Source organism: Manihot esculenta, chromosome 14, assembly GCF_001659605.2.
Source record: "Manihot esculenta cultivar AM560-2 chromosome 14, M.esculenta_v8, whole genome shotgun sequence".
In the NCBI taxonomy this organism is placed as follows: domain Eukaryota; kingdom Viridiplantae; phylum Streptophyta; class Magnoliopsida; order Malpighiales; family Euphorbiaceae; genus Manihot; species Manihot esculenta.
Window position 1 is genome coordinate 11,900,245 of NC_035174.2, and position 24,749 is coordinate 11,924,993.

The window sequence follows — 24,749 nt, forward strand, 5'->3', positions numbered from 1 at the left end:
ACTTTTATTTTATTTAATTTTAATTTAAAAAATAAAATTTATTAATAAATTTATATATATAAATTTTAAGGTATAGAAAATTATTCTTTTTTTTAAAAGAGAAAGTTATCTTTCTTAAAATGAATTATTATTTTTTTTATTAAAAAAATATTTTCTGTATTCTAAATTTTCTGAGTGAAATACTTAAAAAAACAGAAAATATTTTCTTAAAAAATATTTTTTATAAAATAAACGGAGTATTAATTAAAATAAGATATAAAATTACTACCTATAATTATGAAAAGAAATCACCCTAACTTTTCTTTAAAAAAATATAAATTAAATTTATAAGCACACAAAATATTATAAACAAATATGAGAACATATTTTTAAAACTTATAAATTAATTTGAGCAATTTATAATTTAAAACAAACACATCTTAAAATTGTTAAAGCTAGGAAAGATTGTATTTCATAACCATTACCCCTTTAATATATTATATATAAAAATATTTAAAATATAAAGAATATTATATACATTCCGTTTTATAATTTTTATCTATTTTATTTTTTTTAAAAATATAATTTTTTTATTAATTTTTAATTATATTCATCTTTAAAATATTAAATTTATTAAATATTAAGATATATTCTAAATATTTATTTAAAAAAAATAATTTTGTTTTAAAAATAAAATAAAATTAAAAAAATTATTATAATATAAAAAATGAAAGTGGATATTAATTTTAAAATAATTTTAAAAAATAATAAAAATTATAAAATTGAGAGAATATTATTAAATAATATTGTTAATAAAAAATTAATTGCAATTAAGTTTCCGTAAAAAATAATTTATATTTGAAAAATATTTTCAATGAAATAATTTATTTTTTATAGCTTAATTTTAATTTAAAAAATAAAATTTATTAAAAAATTTATATAGAGATTTTAATAAAAATGTCACTGTATAAAAATGATTTAATTTTTTTAAAAGAGAAAATTATTTTTTTTAAATGATTTTTTTAAAAAAATATTTTTTATTGATTAATTTTTTTATTTTCTTGATAAAAAATATATTCTTTTAACTAAATTTTTTAAACGTTTCAAACACAAAAAATATGAAAAATAATATTTTTTGTAAAATAAAGTTTAAACAATTTTACAAATAATGGTTTACTTTTTTAAAAAATAGATAATTAATGTTTAAATTCTTAACTTGGATTCTTGAATTTTTATTTTTTTTTAGTTTAATAATGGTTTACACTTAAAGATAGACTTTTACAACTTTTGAAAAGTGATACAATTTGCATGATGTTGAATGGATTTTTCAATTGTTAATTTTATAAAAATTTTGTATTATTAAGTGAATTTATTTTTATGGATGAACAATATTTTTTTCTTTCATAAAGTTAACGTTTTTTTTAATAGAAACAGTGGTCATAAAAAAAAATTAAATCTTTTTTAAATTATGGTGATTTAATTCAAAAGTTTTAATTTTTAATATCACAAATCAAATTCTCAAAAATTTTAGGATTTTATCTAAATTTAAAAAAAATTAGAAAAAGTGTCTAATCCTTGTCATTTTTTGATATTTTTTTTATAAGATCCACATGTCTATACGTCAATTATTAAAATTTTTAATTAAATTATAAAACAGTGTAAACTTTGAGTTTTTCTGTGTCAGGCCTATTTTTAAAAAATATTATGTGGCATGTTTTGAGTAAAAAAATAACACCCATTCTATAATACATTTTTCTTAATTTTTGATCTTAAATGTGAAATAAATAACTAAAAGTTATTTTAGATAAAATACAGATTGAACAAAAAAAAAAAGAAGATAGAAGAAAGAGAAGAGCAGAAACAAAGTTTTGTCAGAGGAAAATTGTTAAGGATCCTTATGGGTCTTTTCTTTTAGTTGGCATTTGGTCCTTTTGAGAGGGGGAGAGATGTTACAAACAGTATTTTATTCCTTTTCTCTTTCGGTGTTCTCCTCGCTCAGATGGGCCTTGGGGTGGTTGTTGTTTTCTTTTACTTTTTCTCTTTCAAGTTTCACTGCTTTCATAGTTAGAGACGTTTTGAGGTCAACAAACATCTTAAAGGGTATTCTGATTGACTTCTAAAGAGTATTATCAATCAGTAACATTACATTTCGGGAACTATTATATCCGGTCGCTCCCACTCTTGTTGGCCGATAATTGGTTGGATTCTATGTGTCTCCTCTTTATTGTGATCGATGCTGTTCTACTATCCATATGCGGCAAGTCTTTTTTCGCTTGCATGTCGTTTGTCCGGTTGTTTTTGTTGGTTTCGCTCCAAACTCATTTATGTGACTGTAGTGCTCTGCTTTCTTAGTTAGGAAGGTGACTCTCTACACTTTTTTAGTTAGAAAAATGACTCTCTGCGTTTATTGACTATAAATAGTGAGGTAAATAAGTGTGTTCTCTTGATCCATTCTGTTCTTGTTCCTTGATTGGACTCATAGTGATTCAGTATTTTGTTTTGTTGTCTCTATTTTTTTAGTGTGTCATGAATAGTTGATAGTGTTATGTTGTTGCCATTATTGATGTTGTTTTTTAGACAGTACAGTGGAACGAAACTCTCGATCATCTCATCTTAGTGATTATGTGTGACTTGATTTATTATTTAATGTTTTACATAATTTGATTTGTTTATCTTATTATCTTATTTTGGTATGTGGTTTTAATTCTTTGTAAACCCAATATATGCATTGGTAACAAAAAATAATAACCAAAAAATTTAAAAATTTGAGTGAAGTCGCCAAAGCTGATATAAGTGTAGGCCTTTCATGTCCACATATTTTGGATAATTACAATTGAATCCTTATAATTAGTAAAATCTCTATTTTAATATCTCTATTTTTTAAATCTATCTATTAAACTTTAAATATTTAAATAAACTTATAAATTAGTTTTTACGGTTAAATTATTATTAAAAACTACCGTTAATTTTTTAAAAAATATTAAAATACCCTTTGTTATATTTTTAATATAAAATAATTAACTCCTTAAACTTTAGTAAAGTTTTAATCCCATACTTTAAATATTTATATATTTTTTTACAATTCACTTTAATATTTTTATATATTAATCTCTAATATAACAATTATTCGTGAGAAAATACATAAATTTACAAATTGATCCCTAATTGTTATGCTTATTTATAAATAAGTCTTTATATTTTTATCAATTAATAACTATATATTATAATTATTTATGAATAAGCCCATACATTTCATAAAACAATTCCTAAAACATAATTATTCATAAATGAACCTTTTTTTTTAATTTATCCCCAAATATATAATTATTTATAAATGAACAAAAATTTTCAAATCAATCCCTCATATTATAATTATTTATGAATAAGCTCATGCTCTTACAAATTAATTTTTAAATATTACAATTATTTGTAAATAATCCAAATATTTTACAAAATAATTCCTAAATATAAGTATTTACGACTAATTTTTTTTCTTTTACAAAACTGAGGAGGGATATAATTATCCTAAATATAACGTTTTAAAACATTTAATAACGAGTTTTTCTATTAATTTTAGCTCATAATTATTACAAAAAAGTCTAAAATACTATCGATATATAAGAATTAATTAGTATACTTTTTACAAAATTAAACAGTCAACTAATAAGTTTTTCTAAACTACATAGACTAAATAATAAAACACTTAACAAATATAACTAATGAAAGGATTAAATAGCAAATTTTTTAAAATTTTAAAAATATTTTATTATGTATTTTAAAATATAATACGAACTAATGAATTTTTTTATAATATAGAAACTAAATAGTAAAATTTTCATTATAATATTAGCAATCAATTTTAAAAATATAAGACTTATGTATTAAATAATTATTGCATTTAAATATCAATTTGTCAAAAATATATTTATTTGTAATGAATTATATTTAGGAATTATTTTTGTAAATTATTTGGGTTTATTAAAAAAAAAATAGAGATCAATTTATAAAAATATATGTCTTATTTGTAAATAATAAAATTAGAAATTAATTTTAAATTTTAACGGGGTTTTTAGAAATAATTGAAATATTTTAAAATTAATTTATAAAAATATACTCTTATTTATAAATAAATATAATATTAAGGGATCAAATTAGAAAATTATAAAGACTTAGTTATAAATATTATAATAGGTAAATATCAATTTATAAAAATATTAAAGTACATTATGAAAAAAATATTTTAAATTAGACTAAATTATAAATTTTATTAAATTTTAAGGATTTAATTTTTTTCATATTAAAAATATATTAAATAGTATTTTAGTTATTTTTTAAAATTAAAAATATTTTAACAATAAATTTAATGATATGATTAAATTATAGGTTTATTCTTCAAATGTTATGAGGTAAGTAGGTGGTTTTAAAAATATAAGGATTAAAATGAAAATTTTATTAAATTATGGAGAATAAACTATAATTTAGTCATCCTTTTAAATATTCAAAAAAAATCCCCAAAATAATACATAGAACATGAAAAAGGAGGGGAAAAAAAAATCATGCTCTAAAGAAGAAGCATATCGATATTTCCACCCTCGTCCGATAATCGGGTCCTCAGGTGTCAGCTCTTTAGGCCATAGCTGCGAAAAATACAGAGAGAGAGAGAGCGCAGTAATTTGTATTTCTCTCCTCTCACATCTACTTCACTCATCCATACGTCTCTCTCCATCTTCTTCATCTCCTCATCAAGCAGTTTTCTTTCTTAATCTCAGGTATTTTGCGCCATATGTTTTTTCTTTTTCGTGCTCTTTTTATTATCTTTTTTTATGATTTTGTCTATTAGGTTTTCTAGCTGCGAATTTTGAAACTTCTTGATATGGGTTTTCTGTGTTTCTGATGAATGGGTAGCTTCGTAGCTGAAATTCTCGCGCTTTTCTGCTTTCATTGTGATTTTGCAAGCCCTAGGTTATTTACGCATTTGTATGTAGGGGATATTTGAATCCTTTGATTTCTGTAAAGGGTGAGGTTGAGAATTGTATTTTCGCAGCATGATTAAGGTTCAATAATTTTATGGACTTCTGCTTATTTTGTTTTGGCAGTGAATTATGCTCATACGAAGTTAACTTGGGCTAAATTATTGCTTTTGCATGGTTGATGGTGATAAATAGCCGTTAAGGTGCACCGAAGTGCCAAGAGTCTTGAGCCTAGGTGGAGATGCAAAAAGAAGAAAAATTCATCAAAATCAAATAAATGTAAATAATTTATCAAAATTCAAATAACATAAGATAATTATTTAAATTTATCTGCTTCAAGGTTATAGTTTGCTACCTGATAGAATTTTACCACAAATCATATACATTTAATTTTATCTTTAATATCTTTAAACAATATAATGTGAGAAAAGTAGTTAAAGAGACAAGACATACAGTTATTTCACGTTAATTTTTTCCATTGTAAATTCTCCAACTCATAATTGGAAGAACTGAATATTCTACAATTTGGATTTCTACTCAATTCAATGGCAGCGATAGGAAATTTTCTGCCAACAAAAAACTATTAAAAAGTTATAGGGATTTTGAATTGTTTATCCAGTGATTCTTCTGGGTCAGTAAAGAATGGAAGACCATTTAATAAATTTCAATGCTGTGCATATGATGTGAATTCAGGGTTCATGTATTCATGTGGCCTTTCTAGATGCAGCAGGTGTCGGTAGCCTGGGATTTCTATTCCGTTCTTCCTTCTATTGGGTGCATTAGAATTTTATTAACTAAATTTTGAACAAGGTCACAACATCAATTGTCTAAGCCATTGCTGTTGTAATGGAAAAAAAGGAAGTAGGTTTACTCAATTTCATAATTTTATAAATTTTATATGAATTTAGTCAATATATGCTACATATTTACCCTTCCAAGTTCCAACACCTGAAATAACTAGCTCTAGAGAAGAAATACATGAGTTACATAAGATATTTGGTGTTCACCACAAAAAAAAATTTACATTTTACCTTGTTCTGTGTTAAATTTGGGCCAGGCCTAACTCACCCCAAAAGCTAGCTCGAGATGGAGGATTATCTATGACCCATATAAGGGGCACATTACCCCTTTCCACAACCGATGTGGGATTCAACACACCCCTCACGCCTAGAATTTTACTGGTGCGTGACATTCATGGGAGACCCAACATCGGATGGGGTGGCTATGATACCATGTTAAATTTGGACTGGTATCATGAAACTTTGATGAAAAGACAAAAAGGAGAGCATAGGTTTGAGAGAAAATACTTTGAGTAGACAAAAAATGAGTGAATGATGAAGACAAATATTCTCTTGCATTATCACTTCGCAGTATCTTAATGCGAGTACCAAATTGATTATGGATTTCAGTATAAAACTTTTGAAAAATAGGGAACAAATCAGAACGATTCTTCATCAGAAAAAGCCAAGTGCAACGAGAATAGTCATTAATAAAGGTAACAAAATATTGAATCCCAGAGTTATACTAACCCGACTTTGACCCCAAATATCTGAATGCACAATGTCAAACATAGACTTAGCCCTATTATTGATTCGCTTGGGAAAAGAAGCTCGAGTTTGCTTCCCGAGTTGACAAGACTCACATTCTAAAGAAGGCAAGGAAGATAGGCTAGGAATAAGTTTTTGTAACTTGTTCAGACTTGGATGTCCCCAACGACTATGACTGAGTTCAGCGGAGGTGGAAGACACAAAAGCAATTGGAGAGTTAGAAGTGGAAAAATAGTGCAATCCTTGTGACTCATATCCTGCTCTAATCATCTTTCCAGTACTTCGGTCCTGCACAACCACAGATTCAGTAGTAAAGATGACTGAACAATGAAGATCTTTAGTCAATTTGCTAACAGAGATTAGGTTGTATGGGCAGTCTGGAGTAAATAAAACATTAGTTAAGGGGATAAAAGGAAGGAGATATACGTTACCGATCCCTTTAACTTGAGTTTGTGAACCATTAGCTAATGTGACTTTAGATGGTGTGGAAGGTGAAACAAGAGTAGAGAAAAGAGAGGGATTACCAGAGATATGATCAGAAGCACCGGAGTCGAGGATCCATGAACCAATGGGTAAAGACTTGGTTAGATAAGTAAAAGAATTACCGGAATGGGCAATATTTGATTGGGCCATGAAGACTGAATCTGAATCTGAATTGAGGGTGTTTGGATTCTCAGACATGTCCAGAGATCTAAAACAAAGGACCGGGTAAGGACCCGAATCTGCAAGAAGGAGCCGAATTTGCCAAAAGAACGCCTGTGAACAGTAAATCTAACGACCGCACCTATTGGGCTTTGGTCGCCGGCGCCGGGCGAAGCTGGGAGAGGAATCGCCGGTGTGAAACGGTCGCCGGAAAGTGGTGCACGCGTCCGCGCGTGGATGGAGGACGTGTGAAGGCGAGCTGATCTGACTACCGCACCTACTGGGCTTTGGTCGCCGGAGCCGGGTGAAGCTGGGAGAAGAATCGCCGGCATGAAACAGTTGCCGGAAAGTGGTTCACGCGCCGGCGCGTGGCCGGAAACAAGTCTGTGCAGGGTGGCGCGTGGCGGCGCGTTTGGAGGCGGCGCTTCGCCGGAAAGTAGATCGGAGGCCGGCGTGGAGAATGGATTGGGTGGTGAGACTAACTGATTTCCAGAAAGTCACACTCAAAAGTGAACCAAATTTCTTGGCTCTGATACCATGTTAAATTTGGGCCAGGCCTAACTTTCTGCAAAGTTCTCGTAGTGGCACTTCTACCAACTTGAAGATTAGTGAGAATCTTGTTAAAATTAAACTTTGGGAATGAATTTGGGTTGTGAGATCTAGAGAATGGTTCTGGATATATTTGTGGTTTGCATGTGCAATTGACCTTAAAATGCTAAACGTTTACACATTTTAACGATTTTGTCCCAACCTTTTAATTTTGGCACTTTAATACAAATTTGAAAGGTTTGTAGAAATTTTATCCAAATTTGAAATCAAATTTGGGGAGAGTGTGGTTTTGCTTATGTTGCATGACATGTGGCTTTTTTTATTATTAAACATGAGACTCATTTGACACCTATGCAAACTTTGCAACATAGAAAATTAAAGTTATTTTAATCAATTAAAAATTTTTAAAAAATTATTTTAATGAATTAAACTATTCTCTTCACCATCGCTATCTTAGTTACTCGTCGTTGTTTCAGTAACTTGTTGCCATCTCACTCACCCACATCCTCAAGACTATAAGTTTTTTCTGTTCTACTTCTCAATATACATCACACATCCTGGATCAAGTAAAGACTCTAGGTTTCCAGCAAGCCACTGCTACATCCATTTCATTAGGAATTGATAATCTTTAACAATACCTTCTAAGGGATGGCTAGTCCAAGATGCTGAACAATAAAGTTTGATTTTGAAAAAACACTATCATTATGGAAATGTACACGCAATAGAAAAATTATGCCAATCTATTGAGACATGGTATGCTACAAGTGAATATTTGTTACAAGAAACGAACCTGAATTTTAGGATGACAGAACCCTTTAATCCGGTCCATATAATGTCTTTTTTTTTAGAAGGTAGGGAAAATACATCTCAAGTACACCAATTAGTAGGTATGAGAGGCTTAATATCAGATCCACGAGGACAAATGATTGATTTACTCATTCCCAGCAATTTACACGATGAAGATGATTTCTCAACTTATTGGGTTCTGTTTGATCTATGCATCATGGAATTTGTTGGATATTTATTGTTGAGCAAAATTGTTGGCTTCTTTGTGGATGGAATTTTTCCTTTGCATTGATTTTTATTGATTGAGCAAAGTTTTGAGAATTTGCAATATGTGAAAATGGAAGGAAATCCATATGGAGATAGAGTGAGCAATGAGAGAGATTGAATTTTTTTTTTTATTGATTAAAATAACTTTAGTTAATGTTTATGGGTTGGCAAGGTTTGCTTAGGTATTAAATGGATCCAACATTTAAAAATAAAAATCCACATGTCATGCTATACAAGCAAAATTATACTCTTCCTTAATGTGATTTTAAATTTGGATAAAATTTTGGCAAACATTTCAATTTTGGATTATATTATCAAAAATTAAAAGGTTTGTATAAAATCACCAAAAAAGTAAACGTTTGGCTTTTTAAAGTCAATGAACCTTTACATAGGTGTCAAATGGACCAATATTTAATAATAAAAAGGCCACTTATAGTGCCACATCATCAATGAAACAGTCCGGCCCAAACTGACCCAAATAACTTTTGGACCCACTTTTCACTTGGCCCAAAATGGATAATCCAAATTATTTAGTAGTTTCGTACTAGCTACTATATACAATTCCGATTTTCCATATTCCGTCGATGTGGGATTTTTTCCCAAGCAAGCAGGTGAATCTCACATTCTCCCCTGCTAAATTTGCGACGATGAAATTTGCGACGTCATCGTCGCAACTGAATCGAATACAATTGTTAAATCAGGACCGAACCCTCTTTTCCTTGTAGGTTCACTAGCTCTGCACAATTTTCTGACCTAGGGTGGCTCTGATACCAATTGAAACAGTTCGGCCCAAACTGACTCAAATAACTTTTGGACCCATTTTTCATTTAGCCCAAAATGGTTAACTCAAATTATTTAATGGTTTCGTACTAGCTACTATATACAATTTCGATTTTCCGTATTCCGTTGATGTAGGATTCTTTCCCAAGCAGGCAGGGGAATCTCACAATCAAGCAATGTTGTCAAGGCGAGAGGTGACACTAAGGCGACAAGGTCTCTTATTGTCTTAGGCGAGAGGTGAAGCGACAAGGTCTCTTATCGTCTTAGGCGAGAGGTGAAGGGACACCTTTTTAAAGTGAGGCAACATACGTATACATATATACATATGTGTGTGTGTGTTTATGCTACATATGTATAGATATTATATTAATCCTTCTTATTAGTTAACATAATTATAAAGATGTATATTCCTAATTAGTTAGATGAACTATAGGCATATTTATATATAAATATGTAATCTTTTGTAGTATTGGAATATACTTGAATAATGGAAGTCAACTATGTGGATATTATATTATTTATTTCCTTAATTAGGATATATATTATCTCTATAATTATGCTAACCAATATAGGAATATATGTCTAATTAGTTAGCATAATTAAAGGGATATACATCTCTAATTAATTAGTCTAATTATAAGACATAAATCCCTAATTAATTATCATTACTATGCATAGTTTTAAATTGCAGTCGCAGATAATAGAAACAGACCTATAACGGCCATAACATAATGATAATGGCTTGACACTATGCAAATTTTTCAAAACAATTTGCAAAATTCATAAAATGAATTAATATTGATAGATATAAGTCAAAATAATGTACACAACTATATAATAGACATAAATGCATCAACTATAGATTTTATAACTTAAATTAAATATCATTATAACAAACTAATGAAATGAAATTAAGTAATACATTGCAAATCAATTACAAAAACATAATTTGTATTAATATAGATATTAAATTTATAACATGTCCCAAATATTAAACTACAATTATAAATAACTAACATAGATATTAAAAAAAAAAAGAAATGCAAAAGCAAATTATAAAAATAAAAAGAAAAATAAACTCTTCTTTTAAAAGAAAGACACTAAGAAAATGGAGTAGTGTACGATGGATAGATGGATCTAACCTTACAAGAGAAAAATGTAGGAAAATTGAGTTGTTTGAGAGAAAAGAAGAAGAAATTTTAAAGAAAAGAGCTTTGGAACTGTTGAACTTATTGGAACCTGCATGTAAATAAAAGAATTGAGTTATTGGTAATGGCCATTACCGTTACATAACGTTCGATAATCGGTCGTTGCCGTTTTGTAGCGGTCATTACGCATGCAAATTAGGGAGACCTTTAAATAACGGGGTAACGGGTGACAACCCTCCCATTTCTCTTTACATAACGGCCATTACGTTAAGCGGCTGTTATTTAAAGCCATATTATTATGGGAATCTATCGTTTAATTAGTATCTAAAATTTAGTTCTTGAATTAGCAAATTTAAAAGGAAATATGTATTAGGGTTTGGTCTTTAAACAAAAAGAAAAAGAAAGGCAATACATTCTCCCCCAATTGTAATTTGAAATTAAGATAATATTTGTGCTAACCTTTCAATTTTGGACTGAATTGTCAAAATTGAAACATTTGGATAAAATTGTTAAAAAGCGCAAACGTTTGGCTTTTTAAGGATAATTGTGCATGTTTGAAAACAGGCTGGACATCACCGTACAAAATCTGGTGCAGTTTTAATAGCTTTTTTTAAAAAAAAAAAATCCTTGATCGTGGCCAAAACTTTCCATTCTGTGACAAATTTTCTCCGTACTATGTTTTTAAGCAATACATAATGATTGCAATAAAGAAAATTGTGTCAACCTCCTTAGTTGGTCTTGATGCATTTATTATGTTATAAAAAAGTGCAAATTTTAATATGTTGTCTTTTGTTTTTAACAGTTTGTATACACCACTAATGGACATTTTTTGACAGTTTGCACACTAGTTATCTGTATACAGGGGGTAGTCAAACAAATTGTCAAATCAAGATGAGGCCTTACTTTGTAGTTTCCTTAAGTTTCAATCAGTTTCTTGTTTGTCTGCCATGTGTTCTGAGGGCTGTTATTTCATGTGAGTTTTCTTTTTTTCTTTTTTTTTTTCTAATGGAAAACATTTATGGCTGCATTTTTGTTGAGCTGTAAGTTTCTGTAGTCTTCCTGAAAGTGAAACATTATTGAACTTCTTAAATAAGTGGTAATAATAATAATAATAATGATAATAATAATAATAATTTCCTGTTCTATATTTTTTCTGTGCAGGTATTTGTTGTTTTAAAGATAATGGGAGATGATGAAATTCCTCGGGCATGTGAGGCCGAAGGTTCAGAAACAATGATTGAAATAAAAATAAAAACTTTGGACTCTCAAACGTATACTTTAAGAGTGGACAAACAGGTGATTGCTTTTGCTTCCACTATATTTTGGCTTTTGCCAATTCTTTGTTCTAGTTCATGAACTGAAGCTACTTCTCATACCTAGCTATTGAAGATGTGGATAATTATAATTTGAATATCACAAAGAAAGTAAACTAGAGAAGGCATGGAGAAGTCTGATAATAAATGTATGGCCTCTGCAGCTACTTTTTTGAGGGTGGTTTTCTTCAAGCTTTTAGTTTAAAAGTTAAAACAGAGCAATGATTAACCTAATTAACTAATACCTTTCCGAATATCATGACTGAAAATATAGAAGAACATATCTTATAGGTGACTCAGATAAAAGGAATAATTAGATACTGATCTATTTCTTTGTTTTAAACGTGAGACATCTTATGGTATTTCCCCCTTTTAATAAATGTAAGCGCGTAAATACCTATATTGCGAGTTTTTCATCACATTATTTCTGTTGTTCTGAATATCCTGCAGATGCCAGTTCCTGCTCTGAAAGAACAGATTGCTTCTGTCACAGGCGTGTTATCAGAACAACAACGTTTAATATGTCGTGGAAAAGTTTTAAAGGATGATCAACTACTATCTGCATATCGGATCCTTTATCCTTTTATAAGGCTTAAAATTTATTTCTAAATAATGGTTCTGCATATAGTATGTATCTTCGCTTATTATTTCACTTTATTATTATTTTTTAATGTCTCTTTGTGGTCTTGAGCAAAGATATCCAAGTTTGTCAAGCTAGATATGGTTCTTTTACCTAAGAAAGAAGAGTTGTTGGACTCAAGCCATAAAATAGACAATAGCAATATTACGCTCTCTTTATGTGTGCTTGTGCATGTAATTTGAAAAATCAACTCTAACTAGATCTATTGTTATGTCACACATGTGCACACATAGGCATGGTGTTATTTGGTGTAGGTAAAAAATATGCTAGCCACAAGATCTTGCCATGTGGAATCTACGAATAGAAAGGAGGTTATGGTGGGTGGAGTGACTGCATTGTAGGACCTTTAAGATTAAGTCAATGATTTAGTAGAAAATGTAAGATTAGCAAGTCAATCACCTCAAACCCTTTTGCAGGATTAGGGATTGCTAGTAAAAAAGGTTTTGCTTTATATCACTATGTAAAAAGGTCTCTAGAAGTTAGAGAGAGGGTCTAAAAATAGAGGAAGGAGATCCCTCTTAGGTGCTCCTATCATGTATTTCTACCTGTTGGTGGTTCAGTGGTTGGTGGATGCCTTTGTTTCTTTGAAAGCTGGAGTTGGTCATTTGGGACTAGCCTCTAGGAGAGGTATGATAAGAGTCATTTAATCCTTTTGTCATTATTGTATCTACAATCACTTGGTTCATGTTAGACCTTGTGGTAATGACGTCTTTCCTCCCATATTTCCATGTTGATATTCAAATTGCGAATTGTATGATTCTAACAACAATAACTAATGCTCCAATGATCCAAATGTGAGATAGCTAGTACACGCTTTTCTTAGGATAGACTGAAATACCCCCAACGTGAGATTGGTTGCTGGTACGTATTTCAAGAAATCATGCCAAATATTTATGATCCTGCTTTCAGTAGGTTATTTGACATATACTTCTTTCTCTCACGTTGGACCTTCAAGTATCTAGAGAGACCGTCAATTGGACAAACATTTCATCTTATCCTGTCTTGATTATTTTTAACCATATGAATTCTTGAAGTTCAACTTTTGAGAGAATACTTATCGGGAAAATGTCATTTTTCTTGATATCTTGGCATCTGATGCATTTAGAAGCTAGACATTGGTTTGAAGAAAAGTTTCACCATTGAGTTGGAAACTTTAATGCTAGGCTATTTCAGTTCTCCACAAAATCTTAAGCTTGCATAATCACTATTGCATGTGCTACTTTCTTCATGTCACAACAATTCCACCTTCCACCAAACTTGTTATGATCATCCCAAAGATCTAATATCAAATAGATCAAATCCGTTATTCAACAGAGTCCTAATATTGAAGAAGTTCATCTTAGCATACTGTATTTTATTAGTAACAAAGATATTGCATTTATCTAGTAGTTTCTTATCAGATTTCTGTTATCCTATCTTAGTAGTTTCTTATATAATAATTTCTTGTATTAAACTTCTACTTTAATTAGAAGTACTATGATTGTATGAACGTTCCCTATATAAGGGGTTTCTCTTTATTCAATAAGGCAAGCTAATTAATTACGAACACATTTGATTTAAGACTTTCATTAATGAGTACGAGGTATTAAGAGCTCCCTCCAATGAGCTGCTTTCCTATCTATCGTCCTATGACACAATCCATGACCTGGGACCATAACATAGCACAAATAGGCGAACAGTTGCAATTAGGTGTGGACTTGTCAAACTTCTACCAAAATTGCCTATGCTATTTTAGTTTGGTTGCCTTGAACTCTATATGACCCTTAATTTTTTTTTTATTCTTAATTTCTTCTTCTTCTTCTCTCTTTTTTTTTTTTTGAATCTTGCCAATGAGGGACAAGCCACATTCCAACAAATTGCTTGTTTATTTAGATGTTCAATTGGGACTTGGGAGGCAATTCAACTTTTTTTTTTAAAAAAATTATTTTTTTGGGAAGTAGTGCTACCAAAAGTCCTTGTGGATGGACCATTCTTGTTTAGTTCTAGTTCGACAATGTTTGTCTTTTGCTTTTTGTTGTCTTGGCTTTACTTGTCCATTGTATAGTCCGAAACCCTTTGGATAGAATAATTGAGTGAGTTTAGACTTAGTATAACAAGTTGGATACAATTTCAAAAGTTAAGGATACTTATGCATGTTCTGAAGTTCAGCTATTAATTTTTTTGTGTCAGTCTACCATAACATTGGAGATAGTTCCTTTTATGCTTTTGAGAGGGCATATTATGGATCATGTATCTGCTTTTCATGATCGACTCATTTCAATTTCCCAATGGAGATCTAAAATTGTCATTTTAAAAATTATCTTGCTGTAGAGTGAAATGTTCTCAAATCTCTTCCCACTGAAAATAGATTTGACTTGAGACAATTCCAGAAAATTTTCCTGCAAGTTCTTCTATATGAATGTTACTCAATTTTCCAACCTAGCTCCTTTTCCGGTACCCATTTAGAAGTTTAGACCTTTTGGAAGTTGGGGTTTTTGTGTAGTCACTAATGCTCATGAAGGTCAATTACTTGTTTTGGTAGGGGAGCCTGGTAAATTACTATCTTCTATTTAAGTTGTTTTTAGAAGCGAGTTAAATGTTTTACTCCCATCTACGTTTACATTGTTCTTTGTATTAAATCTAGTGGCTATGTGGTGATTTGTGAGAGGTTTCTCCAAAAAGTCTAAAAAGATGTTCATGGAATTTCGCTTTTAGGTATGGACTATGGAGAAGGCAAGATTTTGTCTCATTGGAAGTGATTTGGTGCTGTTGTGTTGTAAAAAATTAAAAATTAAAAAAAAATAAAGGAGTTTTGGGAACAAATTTTCTGAGTATGGCTTCTATGAGGAGAGAAGAAAAGTTATCCCTGCTTCATTGTGAACTTGTGCCCCTAGGACATCTATTCTTATCAAAGCATCTCCTGTAGAAATCCAGGGATTGGAGGGCTTTTTTTTTTTTTTGTTGATTTCTCCTTCTCTCTCTCCTGCTCTCTCTCCCCCTCTCCTTTTCTTTTACTGTCCTTTGGGATACACCTTGCTTTTCTATTCATAATTCTGTTATTTCTTTTCTCTTATTTATTTATCCACCCACCCTCCTCCTCCCAAAAAAGGTTCTGATGTATTTTCTCCATACATGAATTATTTTCTACAACTAAAAACAGGTTTACTGGCCAATAACTTTTTGATTATTGTATTTTCCTTCAATGCAAAACGGAGATAAAGAAACTTAACAATTGGGAGGTCAAAAGTCATAATTTTAAGTTGCAGTTTTCTGCTAGTTCTTTTAACGTGCTTGTGGGAGTGAATATCATTTAAATGTTTGTTTTGATTGTTGAATTGCTTTTAACTTCTCATTTTTGGCCTAAAAAAAGTCTCATTGAGAAATCAATATTGACTACATAAGTCCATCACTGCATAGTGATGTGCATCCTTGTTTGTTAAAATGATTCATGTGTGCTAATGTGCACTTTTAATTATTAGTGAAGGATTTGAATTGTTGAAGTTAGAATAATAGAAAAGAGAAGAAAAGAACACAAGAAGTTTTACATGGTTCGACTACGAGAGCCTACATCCACATATGCAAAACCTTAAAGAGGCTACATCTTTATTGAATTGGATTATTTTCTCATAATATAAAGGCTTTTCTATTTATAATGGGTCCAAAATATATATATGGTATGATACTATAAACTAAGGGATTCTCCAACTACAATAGTTGATATTCTGAGATCTAGAAAATAGGGTTTACAGTGGTTGTGTAAGCTTAGCTGGAGAGGAAGACGTTCCTCCCCTTTTATCCCTTTCCCTTTTGTCCTCTAATGACGTCTAACTGCCTCTCTATAATGACGCTACCTGCCTCTGCTACTCAGATCCGTACGTACGGATGTGTTAGAGCCCCTTTACAGGCCAGACGGCCATTTAATTCCTCCCGGCGCGCATGCGAGCAGGGCTGCGAAGTGACTGGACCTGCCCTCCCTATCTCTTTTCACGTCACCGGGCTAGGCTTCCAGAGGATGGGTCTGCGCGCGTGCCTAGTCTGACCTGTTTCATGTTACCGGGTTGGGGCGCTTCAAGTGAGGCTTTTTTGTTTATAAGAAAAGCCTGGTGGGTCTTGGGCTCAAACCTTCCCTTAAGACCTGACCTAGCCCCAGGGGTAAGAAACCCGGCGGTCATCAATAGTAATATACCAAATCCTCCACCATGGAGCCTTGTCAAAATTGTTATGATTTTAACATGGATCTGATGGTTGTGGTCTATGTGTGGTGAGTTTTATCTTTCGACTGAAAAAAAAAAATCCCACTATTTAAGGAATTTATATATATATATATATGTTCTATCTATTTAGAAATACAACTTTTATATTAAATAGGAATAACTTTCCATAACATGAATAAAATTGTTCTGAAAATCTTTTAGTTTCTGCTTAGATGTTTGCAAATTAGGGTTTAATTTGTGATGCATACGCTATCCTGCAGCAGAATTCTATTTTGCTTTCTCAAGCTGAACACATATGCTGTTCTGCTGTCATTAGACTCATTGTTTTATGTTATTCAGCAATTGATTTGATATGTTTACTTAACATGGTTTAGATGTTGAAGATGGGCATACCTTGCATCTGGTAGTCAGGCAACCTGTTCTGCCATCATCTGATGGCTTGCTCGGTCATTCAGGTTTGATTCATCATTTATCTGGTAACATCTGCTTCATTGTCTTTATATTCAAATGGTTGCTTGTTCAGGTTTAATGTATTTCAGTTTGGCGTATAATGTGATCAAGGGCCATAGTTTCTGACTGACCTCCACATGGTGGTTGATAATGACAAATGAAACCAAATCCTCCCATCCCCACCCCCCTTTACTGACCTAAGGTGTCCCCATAAAAAGTATTGGTATATGTACTTGTACAACTGTATCAACCACCTTTACCATCATATTTGGAAGCAACAAACATCTGATGTCCTGAGGAGTTCATCCCTCTTTATTTTTATGGATGAAATATTTTTTCTTTCATAAAGTTAACGTTTTTTTAAATAGAAACAGAAGTCATAAAAAAATTAAACCTTTTTTATATTATGGTGATTTAATTTAAAATTTTTAATTTTTAATATCACAAATCAAATTCTCAAAAGTTTTAGGATTTTATCTAAATTTAAAAAAAAAAAATAGAAAAAGTGTCTTATACTTGTTATTTTTTGATTTTTTTCATAAGATCCACATTTCTACACGTCAATTATTAAAATTTTCAATTAAATTATAAAACAGTGCAAACTTTTGGCTTTTTTGTGTCAGGCCTATTTTTAAAAAATATTATGTGGCATATTGAGTGAAAAAATAACACACATCCTATAACACATTTTTCTTAATTTTTGATATTAGATTTGAAAATAAAATAGAGATTGAAAAAAAAAAAAGAAAAAAAGAGAAGAAGATAGAAGAAAGAGAAGAACAAAAAAATGCAGAGAGTTTTGTTGGAGGGAAATTGTTAAGGATCCTGATGGATTTTTTTTTTTTGTTGGCGTTTGGTCCTTTAGGGAGGGGGAAATGTTATAAATAGTATTTTGTCCCTCTTCTCTCTCAGCATTCCCTTTGCTGAGATGGGCATTGGGGTGGTTGTGCTTGTGTTGTTTTGTTTTACTTTTTTTTCTTTCAAGTTTCAGTGCTTAGCCGGTATTGAAGTGAACTTGCATTTTGGAGGGTGCTCCGATTAGCTTCTGAAAAGGATTATCGATCAATGACGTTGCATGTCAAGAACCACTATGTCCAGTAGCTTCCGCTCTTGTTGGCTGATGATTGGTTGGGCTCTGGGCGTCTCCTCTTCATTGTGATCGGTGTTGTTCTACTATCGATATGTTACGAGCCTTATTTCACTTGCATGTCGCTTATAAGGTTGTTTTCATATTAGTTTTGCCCTAAACTCATTTTGTAATGATTGACTGTGACGACAGTGCTATACTTTCTTGATTTTAGAAACACCGAGGTAAGTCAGTGTGTGTTATCCTGATAAATTCTGTCCTCGTTCTCTTGTTGAATTTATAGTGGTTTAGTATTTTGTTTTTATTGCCTCTGTTTTCTAGCATGTCGTTGATAGTCAATGATATTGTGTTGTTGCCGTTGTGGATGTTGCTTTTTAGACAGTACAGTAGAATGAAGCTTTCAATATCTCATTTTAATGGTTGTGTTTATAACTTGATTTGTTATTTGATGTTTTGTATAATTTATTTGTTTATCTTATTTTATTATTTGTTGTGTGGTTTTAATTCTTTGTAAATCCTTTATAGTTACCCTATCAATCTTGATAAATGCAATAATATATGCATGGGTAAAAGAATAATAACCAAAAATTAAAAATTTGAATGAAGTTCGCCAAAGCTGATAAAAATGTAGGCCTTTCATGTCCACATATTTTGAATAATTACAATTTAATCCTTATAATTAGTGAAATTTTCATTTTAGTATCTCTATTTTTTAAATCTACCTATTAAACTCTAAGCATGTAAATAAACTTATAAATTAGTTGCTACTGTTAAATTATTGTTAAAAACTACCATTAATTTTTAAAAAATATTAAAATATTTTTTATAGTTAACACGGTTTATTTTATTTTATTTTTATTATTAAATTTAGAGAAATTTATTATTTAATTTTTAAATATTATTATTATTAATAAATTAATTTTTATATTTTAAAAAATTTATTAAAATATTTTTATTTTTTTTTTATTCATTAATGAAATTTACTTGTCACTCTTCTACCAGTGCCACTGTTACTTTTAGCCACAATCATTGGCCACCACCATAATACTTGGCCATCGCTCTTAGCATCACAGTCCACAATATTCAACGTTGATTACTACCATTATTGTTACCACCACTGTTACTATTATATCTAACCACTTACTCAGCTGCCAGTGTTATTAACAATCACCTTTTATAACATTATCACCTAGCCTCTTACCATTGCCCTACCGTTACATTGCCATAAGAGAAAATTATTATTTAATTTATATAATATAAAAAAAATTATTAATTAATCCATCAATTTTAAAAAATATATTAAAATATTTTTAATATTTTAAAAAATTTATTAATTAGTAACTATTAAATTTAATCATTAATTATTATAAAAAATTTAAAATATTTTAAAAAACTAATTAGTATTTTTTAAAAAAAATCCGTGGAATTAATTAATAATTTTTTAAAAATTATAAAAATTAAATAATAAAATATTTAACTATAAAATTATTGTAGCGATTAATTAATAAATTTTTTAAAATATTTAAAAATATTTTAATATATTTTTAAAATTAAAAAATTAATAAATAAATTTTTTCTCACTATAAAAACTAAATAATAATTTTTCTTAGCTATAATTACAGTTGCTATCACTTGGCTGTTACTTCTATTACCACTATCTGACTATCGTTTTTACCGTTAATACTACTCGGTTATTATTATTATTCTTTTTAAGTCATTAATATCACTACTTAGCTATTAATTATTGCAACTATTATCAACATAAATAAATATTATATATTTGATTTTGTAATTACAATATCATATAATATTATATATTTTATTTTGTAATTACAATATCATATAATATTATATTATGTCATTATCACGTCACGTAATTAATTTCATGTTACTGTATTCTGTTAAAGTCTTTACATTTTAAATGTGACAATGGAAAAGGAAAAAAAATAAAAGAAAAAAGTTGCTTTTTATATTATTAATATTTTTGATATTAAAAACCAAATATATAATTTTAACCTAACCATTGTTGTCAGCATTAACACTACATAGCCAATGTCTCGCAGCTTGTCAACTATAATGTGTATGCATTTATTTAATTCGGTTTAAAAGTCTTGCAATTTGTGGAAAATAATTACTACAAATTAAAGATTTTGATTAAGATATTTAGGGTGGTTTTAGCTGTAGAAAATAATTAATTTTTTATTTTATTTTTATTTTATTTTTTATAAAAAAATTGAAAAAACTTATCATTTCATATGATATTAAAAATTATTTTCAAATTTGAAATGTTAGAAAATATGTTTGAATCAACATTTTTTTTAGAAATATGTTTATTTTTTACAGTAATTTTCACTTTAATTTTTATACTAATTTAAAATAAAGAGAAACTTCATACATACTTAAATATATAAATATAATTATTAAAAATAATGTTTTAACTATGTAAAATTTATTCGTATGTGGATTTATGTGTTTTTCACTTTAAAAAATTAGATTTTTCAATTTTTTAATATAACAAAATTTTATTTTAATATTTATTCATTTCTTTTTATAACATTTAGAAAATAAAATATTTATTTTCTATTTTTTAGTTAAAATAAAAAATAAAATAACACATTTTAATTTTTTAAAAATTAAAAATATTTTTAAGAAAATAGATTTATTTTATGTAACTAAACATATTTGTAGTTATTTATTAATAGAAGTTTACCTCCCCTCACTTGTATAACCCTTAATATCTAGTAAAAGAAAACTTCTATAATAATAATAATAATTCTTAGATTCATAGCTCAGTTGCACCAAGTTTAAGGTTTTTTTTCTTTTTCTTTTTTTTTTTAACTTTGAAAAGTTTTAAAAGAGAAATATTTTTAAAATTTTATATTTTTAATTTATTTCACTACAGAATAAGTACAGGATAACAGAAAATATAAATTATTAGCAAAATGACAAGTCAAGTCTTATTTGAAAAGATGATTCTCGAAAATATCATCTTTGCGAGTAAAGACTTTTTCTTTTTAACTTTAAATAAAAATAAATAACTTGTAATGACGGGAGTGGACTATTAAAACTAGTTAGTACGGTTTATTTTGTTTCATTTTTATTATTGAATTAAAAGAAATTTATTATTTAGTTTTTAGATATTTTTATTATTAATAAAATAATTTTTATATTTTTAAAAATTTATTAAAATATTATTATTTATTTTTTTCTGTTAAAAATAAATAAAAAATTTAAAAAAATTAAAATTAAATTTTACCTTCAATAACCTCTTTTTTTCTGTCTTAATAATCCAATTTCTTTTTTTTTAATAAATTACTTTTTAAATATTATTATTATTATTAATATTTAATCGGTGAAGTTTAAATAATAAATTTTCTTTGAATTAATTGGTGAGATTTACCGATACCTCCTCAACCACTATCACTGTTACTATTAGCTACCATCTTTGGCCACCACCACCATAATTACTTGGCCATTGCTATTCCCATCACAATCCACAATATTCAACCATTAAATTAAGAAAAAATTATTATTTAGATTTTAAATAGTGTTATTATTAATAAGATAATTTTTATATTTTTAAATATTTATTAAAATATTTTTTTAATTTTTTCATTTTTTCATTAAAAATTTAAAAAAATTAAAATTAAATTTTACCTTTAATAACCTCTCTTTTTCTCCCTTAATAATCCAAGTTTTTCTTTTTTTAATAAATTAATTTTTAAAATCCAATATTTTTACTTTTTCTCTTGTTTTTTCAATAATTCAATTTTTTATTTCTTTTTCTTTCTCAATAACTTAATTTTTAAAATTCAATTTTTTTACTTTTTTTTCTTCTTCCGTAATCTAATTTTTAAAATTGAATTCCTCTTTATTTTTTAAATATTTTTTAACTGAAAAAATAAATAAAATTAAACAGAATAATTATTTTATTAATAAAAAAATATTTTAATAAAATTTTAAAAATATAAAAATTAACTTATTAATAATAATAATATCTAATAATTAAATAATAAATTTTTTAATCGATGAAATTTAAATAATAAATTTTCTTTGAATTAATTGGTGAGATTTACCGATACCTCCTCAACCACTATCACTGTTACTATTAGCTACCATCTTTGGCCACCACCACCATAATTACTTGGCCATTGCTATTCCCATCACAATCCACAATATTCAACCATTGATTGCTACAATTATTATTGCTATTACTGTTACCATTCTATCTAACCACTTACTGTGTAATAATTACATAATTACTTGTGCTATAGCATTTTCGTTGTTAAAATTAAATATTTATTTAAAAAATATTACTGTGTAATAATAAAATTTAATCAAATTATCCTAAAATAAATAAATAATACAAATTAAAAAGTTATGAATGAAATTATATATGAACTTTTATCATTTTATTATAAGTTTAGATTTTTATTTTGCAAAAAAAAAAAAAGATTGCTTTTTATATTATTAATATTTAATAACACTTAATCAAATACTACGGAGAAGAATATAGTGAGGGTCCCTCTTAGATGAGAAGTCTTGCAATTTGTAGAAAATGATAACATATAATTTTAAATATTAGAAAAATATTAAAGACTTTAATTATGATAGTTACATTAGAGAAATTTAGATAAGCCAACATTTTCATAATTCAAATAAAATAATTAAAAAAAAACAGTAATATTTAGGACAACAAGGGCCAAAATTATAAATGAATAGGATAATTTATTATAATTTCAATTAGCATGTTTACTCGGTATCTAATGTGAGTAGAAGAAAAGTAGCAGCTCAATATTGTATTCTACAGAGAGATTAGTTTTTTTTTTTTAATTAATTGGTGAAGAGTTTTTTTTTTCTTACTGTTGGCAGAATTATAAAAATTTAAACGAAAAATGGAATGTGAGTAGGACATAGTTAAAAAGAAAAATATAATATAATTGTGATTTATTTTAACAGTTTCTGAACATTAAAAATAATCTCACTGCAACATATTTGCAATTTGCAATGAAAAAAACAAAGGATTTCGAATTTTTGTAATTTTATTTCAAATTAAATTTTTTTTAATAAGGAAAATATAATATAATTGTGATTTATTTTAAACAAAGGAATGCGAGTAAAATGTAGTTAAAAAGGAAAATGTAATATAATTGTGATTTATTTTAACAGCTCCTAGACATTAAAAATAATCTCAGTGCAACATATTTGCAATTTGCAATTAAAAAAATTAAAGGATTTCAAAATTTTGCAATTTTATTTCAAATTAAAATTTTAAAATAAATTTACATTAAATTGCATTTAATTGTATCTTAACATCAAGTTTTTCTATTAAAATTAATACTACTGTCATACAAGTGATAATAAAAGATTACAGTGAGACCTTGAAGTATGTGGTAGATGTATTGTGTTTACTAGGATGCTTATATGCGTAGAATTACTTTAATAAAAAATTTTAAATATTAAAAGTTTATATAATTATCATTATAAAATTTAATTATTATACCTAATACAACATTCATCATAAAATTTAGTAGGGAGAATATCACATAATTTAGTAAAAAAAATTAAATATTAATAGTGTATAACTATTTCAAAAATTATTAAATAATTTAATTAATCTATTATTAATTCGGCTTATGTTAATAGAGTTGTTATATACAACGACGTGATTAATATCAAGTTTGATGTTTCTTCCTCTCATAGAAAAAAAAAACGATAAAAATAAATAAATTAAAGAGAGGTTGCTTTTGGAAAATAAATGAAAGACTTGTAGTAGAGATTTCAGATTCTACTCCCCCAATCTCCAATTCTCAATTTAAAAAAAAAAAACAAATAACACTCCTACTAAATTTATGTGACATCATTTAATTAAAATGTTAATTAATTAATTAATTGGACAAAATATTTTATAAGATAAATTATATTTTTGTGATAAGAAAAAAGAAAAAAATATATATATATATATACTCTTTTTTTTTAATACTGCTCGTAAATATAAAATTATTTTATCTAAAAAAAATAAAGTAATTTTAAAATTTAAATGTATTGAATAAAAAAGATTATATGCTTATATTATTTATATTTATATTTTAAATTTAAAATAATAAAAATAAACCATTTCAATTTGTTTGAATTTCAGTCAATGGAAATAAATTGAATTCAGAAAAATTAAACGTAAGTTATAATACAATTTTTTAAAGCTTTTTATTTCTAAAACATATGGCCCCTTAATTTAGATTTTTTATTAAAATTAAAAGCAGACAACAAGTCAAGTCTCCTTTAAAAGAATTGACTCTCACTCTCAAAAACGTCATTTTTACGTGTAGAGACTTTTCTCTCTCCCTTTTTATTTTTTCTTTTGAATTTGTAATTATTAAAAAAAAAATCAGTAATTACTG

At 28.0% G+C, this 24,749-nt stretch overlaps 1 protein-coding gene across 8 annotated transcripts in view; it reads left to right on the forward strand.

The window, feature by feature from the left end:
- The window catches only part of LOC110608075 (ubiquitin-like domain-containing protein CIP73), a 99,863-nt gene extending 81,210 nt beyond the window's left edge, over window positions 1-18,653 (forward strand). The window contains exons 1-5 of one of the 8 annotated variants that reach the window (XM_043950522.1): window positions 4,498-4,748; window positions 11,505-11,641; window positions 11,830-11,964; window positions 12,432-12,549; window positions 17,189-18,653. In XM_043950522.1, coding sequence (XP_043806457.1) covers window positions 11,851-11,964; window positions 12,432-12,549; window positions 17,189-17,343 — 387 coding nt within the window. In that variant the 5' untranslated portion in view covers window positions 4,498-4,748; window positions 11,505-11,641; window positions 11,830-11,850 and the 3' untranslated portion in view covers window positions 17,344-18,653. Of the gene's footprint in view, window positions 1-4,497; window positions 4,749-5,075; window positions 5,229-11,504; window positions 11,642-11,829; window positions 11,965-12,431; window positions 12,550-17,188 lie in introns of those variants that run through there. The other 7 variants (XM_043950525.1, XM_043950527.1, XM_043950528.1 and 4 more) reach the window with 7 other exon arrangements.
- Window positions 18,654-24,749: the final 6,096 nt, after the last annotated feature.